Genomic DNA, 11,130 nt, shown 5'->3' with positions numbered 1-11,130 from the left:
ATAATATCTATGATTCCACAACGTTGCGTTATGCATTAATTTACAATTATTTAAACTGTTAAATATATATATGCTGCGACAATTAATATGTTTGAAATAATTCTAATGGAGTTGTCTATCCTTGAATAACAACAACAACAAAATAGTAAGTTCCAACAGAAAAACTTTGTACAATGTTATTTTTTAAACGTTAGAATTGACCCAAAAAAAATCTATATTTTCGATGGTCTTAGGCGACCCCCAGCAAATCGTCATTCGACCCCCAAGGGGGTCGCGACCCACATGTTGAGAACCCATGACTTATAGTCACTTAAATCAAACTGATTTCAAGAATTTAAATGTGAAAAAAAAAAAACCAATTATAATTATTTCTAACATTATTATTTTTTTATTTAAACCGCCCACTGAGTTGATTATAAAGTTCAATGTTCAAAAATGAATGTTAACTCCGAATTATACACGGGTATAGGCACTATTTTTTTTATTTAAATAACAAAATGTGTGTCAATATTTCGACAAAAAGAAATGAATTGCACTGAAGCCTCGTTTACAGGGCCAGATTTAAGGGACTCCACACTCCACATTACACTTAGATATGTGACACTACTCTCCACATGTGTGACTCTTCACTCTAGATGTGTGACACTTCACCATAGATTAGTGATACTTCACTCTCGAAGTGTCACTCTGCAACTAGATGTAGGCTCCAAAGTAAGCAGACTACATTTTATCACCATATTATGAAGAGAAAAAAAAAAGTCTTCATCGCTGTAATTTGACGTATTCTATCACACTGTAAGCCAAAATGAATGTTAACTCCGAATGAATAAAAAAACCCCCCTAAGAGTTGCAGTTTTAGAGGGTTAAACTTTTACAAAGCTGCTATCAACTCATTCTGTCTGTCTGGTACAAATTTTGAACTCCCTTTCTCGGATCAACTTTAACCTTAATATAATTATTCATTGTACCAAGCAAAACATGATCAATGAAAAATAAATGAATCATTAATTATTATTAGTATCGCTTTTATAGGCCTATAGCGCTACTTTCATGCTTATAGCATGCTCAGAGCGCTTTTGGTCCAATCTCATTTGTGGACCAGTGGGGGGAAGGGGTATCTAGGAGTTAGTTTTCCGTGCTGCCTTTAGTATTCCTTCAGTATTAAGAGATATGACAAAATATGTGGGATTTTGACCATATAGACAATTGTTCTCGTTATTTCTTCCACGCCTAATCTCAGATGAAATTGAAACTTTATACAAGTATCGGTTGTACCTAACAAAACAATAATCGATTAAACAATTTACTTATAAGTCAACTAATATTAATTAATTAATTAATTGATGTACCGTACTAAATTGATTAATATACTTTCTTCATCGATAAAATTAATTGATATATTTATCTTATCTTATATAATACAGACGTTACTTCAAAAAAGAAGATGATTACGTCATACGCGTCATGCATTTAGTCATGCATATTAACCAATGACTTAAATTCAGCCAAGTCACTGGTTTTCCTGGCTAGCTCAGGCAACCCATTCCATGCTCTAATAGCACTAGGGAAGAAGGAGTATTTGTACAAATTTTGTCCTAGCATATGGGACGAGGAATGTGCCTTTATCTTTGTGTCTTTCAGAGTATTTTATTAAATTTTGTTTTTGTATTTGAAGATTATGGTTCAGTGTTTTATGTATGATTGCTACTTTACCTTTGAGCCTTCTGTCCTGAAGGCTTTGTAAATTTAGTGATTTTACTAAAGGTGTTACTCTAGTCAAATGTGAATATTCGTTTGTTATGAACCTCACTGCTCTATTTTGTGTCTGTTCTAGTTTCTGAATGTTTTCTTGAGTTGAGGGGTCCCAAACGGAGGATGCGTATTCTATTATTGGCCTAACCAAGGTTAAATAACATTTTAGTTTTATGTTCTTATTTAATTTATAGAAATTTCTTTTAATAAATCCTAATGCTTTGTTTGATTTTTTTTATTTAATTGATAATATGAATATATATACCCATTCATTTATGGTACCTAAAAACATTGATCAATTTAAAAATAAGTGAATTAATTATTGGTAATCGATAATTTGCTTATTATTGAAAAAGATAAATACATTATACTCTTTTTAAGATATATAGCTGTAAATGTGTCATCTTTCTTCCTCAAATTATTATGATAAGACCCTTGACCAGGGCCAGATTTAAGTATGTGGAGTCACCGGGACACAATTGTTGTTGAGTCACCTACACTGTTTCGAAAGCTTGAATGATATATAGCTTGAATTCACTTATTAATGAAACACACAAAAAGCAAGCGCCACATAAAAAAAAATGTATGTAACATAAATTGTATATCTTTAGGGTTTACGCAATGTAGTAAGTGCGACAGCTACTGTTGTATAGTACGAGCACACGACAGTGTTGCCAACTGTACGATTAAAAGCACTGCCTGTTAAAATGCTAAAAAAAAAAATATTTTAAAATAAATGTAGGTTGCTGGCCCGTTGAAATATGGATTTTTTTCTCTATTGTAAGGGTCCCGTTCTTGTTTGAGTTCCATGGGCAGTAGTCCTGCCTGTCCTCCCCTAAATCCAGTCATGCCTTAATCAAAAGTCCAATGAGTATATTTCTGTATACCAGTGGTATAGCGCATAGTAGACATTTTGTGGTGTTATAATTTCACAGTATGTGCTATTATTATAGTATTAAACAACATCGATATATATGATATATTTTAAATGGATCTATCATGTTATCAAAAAAAAAAAACCCAACAAAACACAGAAACTTTATTGACTTAATGTAACCTGGAACTGCATAAGTAAACAGAATATCTCTCTCTATAATTCGCTTCTTCCCTCAACAGTTTGGACGAGCATGAAGTAAAGGAAAGATCACTCTCTTATTTCTGCGGATAGTCACCCCACAAAAAAAAAAAAAACAAGAGATGGGAAGAACAAGTGGGTATTTACACGTCGCTACGGATGGCTGCGCGCTGGACTGTCAAACCCTGCCCGCTACCATCTCCCTTCGTCCTGCGGGAGGTTTGGACTAAGAAGTAAACTATCTTCAACTCTGAAGGAACATCCGAAACATGTAAAAATTTTTACAAACAAACATTTTACAAACACTAAATAGCAACGCCGGACTTAACCATTGTGGCCAAGAAGTCATGGAAAGATAACAAGTAATCTACTATGTATATTCACCCGTCACTAAATAGCAGGGCTGGACTTAACTATTGTCGGGCCCTATGCGCAACGGATTTCACGGGGTTAAGTTTGGGTAGAGAATTACAAAATAAATTCGTCTATGCATTTTATTCATTCTTTACTACTGTGACCTAAGTCTTGTGACCTAGAATTAGGATAGGTCATAAGACCAGTGACCTCTGCTGTACTGGCAAGTTAGTCTAGTGATATTTTGTGGTCCCAAATTATACTACCCAGGCTATTAATTATAACCTCTAGATATATAACTTACTAAGACATATAAAAAAAACAAGTAATAACTTTAAGATTTCAGTACAACTAATAAAGAGTTTATTAAGGAACAAAAGAAAAGATCATTAAAAGAAAATGGGCATAAGTAGTGATGGGAACTAAACTAAATTTTTTTAGTTAAACTAAAACTAAGTTTGAACTAAAAAAAAGTAGGCCTAATTAAACTTTTAGTTAATCACAAATTGAAAAATTAGTTAAACTAAACTAAGAAACTTTAGTTAAACTTTTACTAACTATTTTGACCTTGTTTAAGGACGAAACAGCCAAACATGAAAAATATAAATAACAACCAATCTCTTTAGCAAAATGTAATAAACATTTATTTGTGCACATGAAAAAAGATTTAAATGTCTTTATGGTATAGATGTAGATCTTAATAGAATCACTAGATTAGACTAGAATGATACTATTATTAGTATTATAGAAAGAAATTAGAAGTAATTGTCCAAGTTCTAATATAAGTTACCTTTTTAGAAGTAATGATAAAACTGCATGTTGACTCGCTAACTAACTCTAGAATATTCTGGATCTAATTACTAATATCTTCTACAAACGAAATGATCAGAAATATAATCTGAATCTAGAATTAGATCTAGCTACTAGACCTAGATCAAATAATTCATATTTTAATAATTAAGAAAATACTAGTTACTACTACTACTACTACTAGATCTAAATAGAGTCTAGTAGATATCTTAGTAACTCTAGATCTATCTAGAGATTTTTTTAGATTATTATAATTATGATTATAACTAGATATAGGTATTTAGATCTATATACTCTAGTAGATAATACTAGATCTAGATATAATAGATCTAGATAGTAGATTTAAGTATAATTGTATCAGAAGTAGATGTAGATCTAGTCTAGATTTAGTTAATTTAGTATTAGATCTAGTATACTATTATTAGTAGGCTTATTATAGTCATTAATATTATAGATCTATCATCTTTGCATCTTAGGTCTTAGTATAGGCCTAATAAGTAATCTAGATCTAATCTAGACTCTAATTCTAGAATAGTAGAATCTCTAAACTAATAGATCTATATTATTGACTTATAATTTTAAATTTACATTTAGAGCTAAGACTAAGACTACTAAGAGTTAGTAGACTCTACTTAAGACTAAAATAATTAAATATAGACTATTATGTCTATAGATCTAATATTACTAAATAGTAGTAATAGACTATACTAATAGACTAGTCACTAGACGTCACTCGACTCTAACTTTAGATCTATCTAGTAAAAAGTTTTAAAATAAAAAGAGTCGACATTTCTTTTAGATCTATAGTAAAGCAAAATTCTTTGCCTGCAACTATACAGGAACACACTGGTGTTTAATAAAAAGCAGCAAAATGTAGATCTATAGAAGCAAGGAATTAATCAGGATTTATCAAGCAGCGAAACTTGCTAGAAATATAATGAACACGTTTATTTTTCTCGCCTTTCAAATACCTTGAATTGGCGGGAATAGCGACCATTATAGGGTAACGGTTAAAAGGCTTTCTAGTGACCTGCGCACCATCTAGTTTATTCTCCTCTCTATCATTCATTATATATATTCTCCGAATTACATAGATCTAAATATTTATTGGTATGTATATTAAAAAAGTTTGTAAAATTTGTAATTAAACTTTTTAGTTTGTAACTAAAAAAAATTAATTAAACTAGGATTTTAAGTAAACTATTTTTTTTTTAATTAAACTTTGGCCTTAACTAATTTTTTTTTTTTAGTTAAACTAAAAGTTAGCAACTTTTTAGTTAACTTTTGCCCATCACTAGGCATATGGGCCATCAAAGGCAGGTCAAATAATGAAAAAAAAAATCAAAATAGTAGGGCCGGTTCAGTTCAACATAATCATAGAACTGCCATCACAGAGGCACAATAGTGTCTCAGCTCAAAACAAACAATGGATTACAATAATATAATACAGGTCCTAACAGTGAAATGATCGTCATCCATGAGACACACAATTGTCTCTTATCAAGACAAAAGTTTGTCTTTTACATACTATACGACCCAAATCTGGTCTTTATAAGAAAACACATACAGGAAAGGATAAGAGACTAAGTAGGCTAGACATAATATTTACATAAACCAACTTATAAACAACAAATAAATTAAGTCTACTAAGCTCGTTATTGAAAGATGCATTCCCAAAAAAGTGGCACACTCCTCTTGATTAACACATCCAGAGCAGAACAACAAAACTATTATATAAACATTATGGAAATTTAGTTCACAATAATATACAGTGGTCAGCTCAAAGACTCAAGATGAAGTGGCAATTGTACACAGTTAACAGGGACTTAAATCAAGTAATAAAGGGGACTAATTCTAATAAAAAAATAAAGGTAGCCACCCTTATTGTCCCTCTTGTCACAACTACGTACAGAATTACTTTACGAGCCTTGCGTGTAGCAAAGTCATACTGTATATCATAATAATTCTGTTTCCTACAGAGATCACGCTCAATAGCAAGAATTACCAAATGTTGCAATCTATTTTTTGAGAATTGTTGACCTCTAGTAATTCTTCATTAGTTTGAGGCGCGAGAAGCTTCTTTCACCAGATTACACAATTACGGCTAATGCATAATGCCGTTTTAATTTATCGCGCGTAGGATTGGCGTTTTCCATATTGAATGACACCCCAAAATGACAATTTTTGCCTATAAATTCCGTATATTTTCAGGACTTTTTCCTATCTTTTGCAATTTCAGGAGATTTCCAGGAGCTCCTGGTAAATCGACAGGAGGGCGCGGGAAATCTGTTTTAAGCTCTAAAATGGTTTAATTTAATAATTTATACACCTTGAATTAGCGCGGGTCATATGAAAGTGCGGGTCCTATGAAAATGCGGGGCCCACTACCGTCGCATAGGTTGCAGTGGCCTAAGGCCGGCCCTGTAAAATAGCGGCGTATGCTACGCCACCGGTTGACTAGTATTTAATAATAGGCCTATATTCAGCGGCGATTCAATGTCATTTTCATAACATTAGAAATAATCAATGAACATTATCGATTCCGAACCTCGTCCGGACCTGAGAAAGTCTATTATTGTTTTAGAAAGTGACGTCATAAAAATACTTGGCACTAATATACATGTACTGGTAATTTTGTGACACGACCCTCGTGACAGTGTTTTATGGTTTAGTTGGAACTGTAAACAGAGAATATAACATCAGAGCTACTTGACCGTTAGAGGTAAAGAAAAGATTTTTACATAGTTTAATCTATCTATCTATCTATCTATCTATCTATCTATCTATCTATCTATCTATCTATCTATCTATCTATCTATCTATCTATCTATCTATCTATCTATCTATCTATCTATCTATCTATCTATCTATCTATCTATCTATCTATCTATCTATTATAAATATATATATATACAAATATATATAAGGACTTGAATGACTTCTTTAATAAACGAGTCTAATCGCTAAAACTTTTAATACTTTATTTTTATACGAGCGACGTGAATGTAATAGATAACAATTATGTCTAACCTACATTGCTAATTAAAAAACATGTTTACTTCTTTGACATTAATAAAGTTTGATTTGGTGTTAATTGCTATTGTTCTGTATTTTACCAGTCTGAGTGTTTAAATGCTTTGAAGCTCAGCACGGTATGTATGAATGGCGTGTCGTAGAATGATGTCCAGCCTTACCAGTCTTATCCTAGTGGTCACAATAGTTGGAACTGCTGGAACTAAAGGATGGGATGTCCCTCCAGATCCCTACGGTGACCCAGATAATTCTCATGGCTCACATGAGCTGGACCATAGCGAGAAACTTCTTGACCTGTCCGTAGATGGCCATATCTTTGGAATGGATCATCTAAATGCTGCATTCAACTGGAACACATTCGACAAGTAAGCAGGTCAATTTTTTATGCATTTATACAAATAAGTGGGTCAAATATATGCGTTTATACAGTGGGTCAAGTGTCTATGTGTTAATACAAGTAGGTCAAGGGTTTCTTATTTATACAAGAGGGTCATGTGTCTGTGTATTTATACAAGTAAATGGATCAGGTATCTATATATTTATACAATAAGTGGGTCAAGGGTTTCTGTTTTTATACAAGTAAGTGGGTCAAGGGTTTCTGTATTTATGTCACTTGTTTTGAAACTTTATATTTTTATACAAGTAAGTAAGCTTCTCAATCACTCGACACAGCAGATACTAAACGAAACGTTCTGTTTTTAAAACTCAATATGTCGTCTGTTGTATAGTATCTACCATCACACTCTACCCTAGAACTGTTGTATAGTATCTACCATCACACTCTACCCTAGAACTGTTGTATAGTATCTACCATCACACTCTACCCTAGAACTGTTGTATAGTATCTACCATCACACTCTACCCTAGAACTGTTGTATAGTATCTACCATCACACTCTACCCTAGAACTGTTGTATAGTATCTACCATCACACTCTACCCTAGAACTGTTGTATAGTATCTACCATCACACTCTACCCTAGAACTGTTGTATAGTATCTACCATCACACTCTACCCTAGAACTGTTGTATAGTATCTACCATCACACTCTACCCTAGAACTGTTGTATAGTATCTACCATCACACTCTACCCTAGAACTGTTGTATAGTATCTACCATCACACTCTACCCTAGAACTGTTGTATAGTATCTACCATCACACTCTACCCTAGAACTGTTGTATAGTATCTACCATCACACTCTACCCTAGAACTGTTGTATAGTATCTACCATCACACTCTACCCTAGAACTGTTGTATAGTATCTACCATCACACTCTACCCTAGAACTGTTGTATAGTATCTACCATCACACTCTACCCTAGAACTGTTGTATAGTATCTACCATCACACTCTACCCTAGAACTGTTGTATAGTATCTACCATCACACTCTACCCTAGAACTGTTGTATAGTATCTACCATCACACTCTACCCTAGAACTGTTGTATAGTATCTACCATCACACTCTACCCTAGAACTGTTGTATAGTATCTACCATCACACTCTACCCTAGAACTGTTGTATAGTATCTACCATCACACTCTACCCTAGAACTGTTGTATAGTATCTACCATCACACTGTACCCTAGAACTGTTGTATAGTATCTACCATCACACTGTACCCTAGAACTGTTGTATAGTATCTACCATCACACTGTACCCTAGAACTGTTGTATAGTATCTACCATCACACTGTACCCTAGAACTGTTGTATAGTATCTACCATCACACTGTACCCTAGAACTGTTGTATAGTAGCTACCATCACACTCTACCCTAGAACTGTTGTATAGTAGCTACCATCACACTCTACCCTAGAACTGTTGTATAGTAGCTACCATCACACTGTACCCTAGAACTGTTGTAATTTTCTGCCTAACACTAACGACTCTTTTATAAATCATAAAACAAAAGATGCAACTATTCCTTATTACTATTAGTTATTTATATCCTAATAATATAACATAGTCTATACCTAAACAGTCACCATCTTTTCTATTCTTAGGTTTCTGCAATGTTTGTGTGGAGTGGACAATGACAGATGTGACGTTGTGATCAACGGTGACACAGTCGAGAAAGTTATTGCTAACGAAGGACCCATTACATTAATGGCTACCAACAACTACATCTGCAGCGCCATGGATGGCACCAGCATTAGGTGCAAGAGGGCTGACGATGATGGCAAGCGAGCTTTCACTGTGGAGGGAGACCACTGCCCATTGCAGAAAGTCGACGTCTATTGGGTGAAACACCAGAGACTTGATGTCATTGTGAGGAAGGGATACTCCAGCTCCATGTTGAGATGCATCGACCGATGCCGATACGTCGACGGCAGAGATGGCCACGGCATCAGCAAGGTTCTCAAAGCTGTCATCATTTCCGTCGTGTGCCTCATCGCCACCTGTGCCCTCGTGATCACCGTCTGCCTCGTCAAGCGTCTCAAGCGGAAAAGCAAGGTCAGAGTTCAGGAAAAGGTCAAACCTATTGAACCCGATAACCCGGAAAAGATTGCAAAGAATGATATGAAGTATAGTCCCACCTCTGTACTTCCACCGTATTCGTATTTCGACTCATCAAATCACTATGACGGCAACAACTTAGAAAAAGGATCGGCTCTATCACAGCATGATTTATTCAATACAGAAGGGGGAGGAACTACTTTTGAAAACGCCGGCGAGTTGCCTCTCTTACAATGGCCTAGGGATACAAGATTAATGGCGCCTCCCTACGAAAGCGCCCCGCCACCCTATTACACTATATGTAAACCACTAACCACCATCAACGAAGAGATGATACTGACCCAAACTCCCTCGGCAGCCCAGGTCAATCTGCCTGAGAAGGAAACTAGCGTAGAAATGCCTAGCGAACCACGACTTAAGCGAGACAAACGACGTGCGTTGGTTAATATCTCTTCCTAACTGAATGCCGTATAATGTATACTCATTAATGTAATAATTGTAATCTCTTTTATGGTTAAAAACTTTCTAATATGTATTTTTTCAAACGTTACTTGAACCGGTTGGCGATTAAGTTAATAAAAGTAATCTGCTCTTGGTTTTCATATTGATTTTTAAACATCTGGTTTACATTCTTTACGCAATAAAATTGCAATAGCATATGCAAAGAAGAGAAAGCGAAATGTACAAATGTGGGGGCGATATAATGGAGCTTATAAGAAATGTAAGAAAATGGAAATAGGAGGATAAAGGCGTGATTTTTAACTTTTAAAACAATGCAATGTCAAGGACGATATAAGCCCTGCTGTGAACTAAATAACGTAAATGTATTTGTGTTACAAAGTGCCAGAGCTTAGACAATTGATTCTGCGGTTCTTATAATATACACTTTTTATCAGATTTAATGAGTCCTAAAATACATGTACTTCTATATTTCGTTCAACAGATACACACACGTGGAGTGTAAAAGTTTACCTGCATCTTGTGATCCTTACAATAAAACAATTAATATATGTAGTTTTTTCATTGTTACTTGACTAGAATAATATATATAAGAATTATTGTAAATAAATATTATTTTTTTTTTGTAGCTTTACCGTGGACTTCTTTGAATAAACATAGCTGAAAAGATTCGTATTGTTTCTTTTATAATTATTAATCATTTACAAAGTAGAAGACAGAACACGACACGTAATACTTTTTAAAGACAATACCTCCTTGGTGAAGCCAATGGTTCCCCGTATAAGGGGCAATCACTTTGCTCTTAACATCAAATAAATAAAAAAAAAGATTTTTTAAATCCTGTCTCAATTCCACCCCCCCCCCCCCCCCCCCACCTTTTCCGATAAAATCATGGTTACACCCATGTATAAACAGGCCTATACTCATAGTATAGAAAATCATAGTCTGGTGATATAAATCAATGTTGAAATAAAAAATTAAAAGATTCTAGTCTGCACTAGAGTACTGAATGTAGTTAGAGACGTAGTGTTGATAGTGTGTATCAATAAACTCGAATTGCATCATAAACAAATGTAGATTGTGACAAAGTAATTCAGGCTAGCTTCTGATTGCCACATAAAACTGTTCGCAAAATATTCCTGAACGTCTATTTTTGTTTTTTTTAAAAAGCTTATATCAATTCCTTCTG

General features: G+C 34.2%; 1 protein-coding gene across 1 annotated transcript; it reads left to right on the top strand.

Moving 5' to 3' along the window:
- Positions 1-6,557: 6,557 nt before the first annotated feature.
- Positions 6,558-10,610, top strand: LOC106054894 (uncharacterized). Its single transcript, XM_056004424.1, has 3 exons — positions 6,558-6,713; positions 7,111-7,389; positions 9,029-10,610. Exons 2-3 carry the CDS (start codon positions 7,154-7,156, stop codon positions 9,939-9,941), a joined length of 1,149 nt encoding a protein of 382 aa, XP_055860399.1. The 5' UTR covers positions 6,558-6,713; positions 7,111-7,153; the 3' UTR covers positions 9,942-10,610.
- The last annotated feature ends 520 nt before the right edge of the window (positions 10,611-11,130 follow it).

This window comes from Biomphalaria glabrata, chromosome 11, assembly GCF_947242115.1.
Source record: "Biomphalaria glabrata chromosome 11, xgBioGlab47.1, whole genome shotgun sequence".
Taxonomy (NCBI): domain Eukaryota; kingdom Metazoa; phylum Mollusca; class Gastropoda; family Planorbidae; genus Biomphalaria; species Biomphalaria glabrata.
This window is presented reverse-complemented; position numbering and strand designations above follow the sequence as displayed.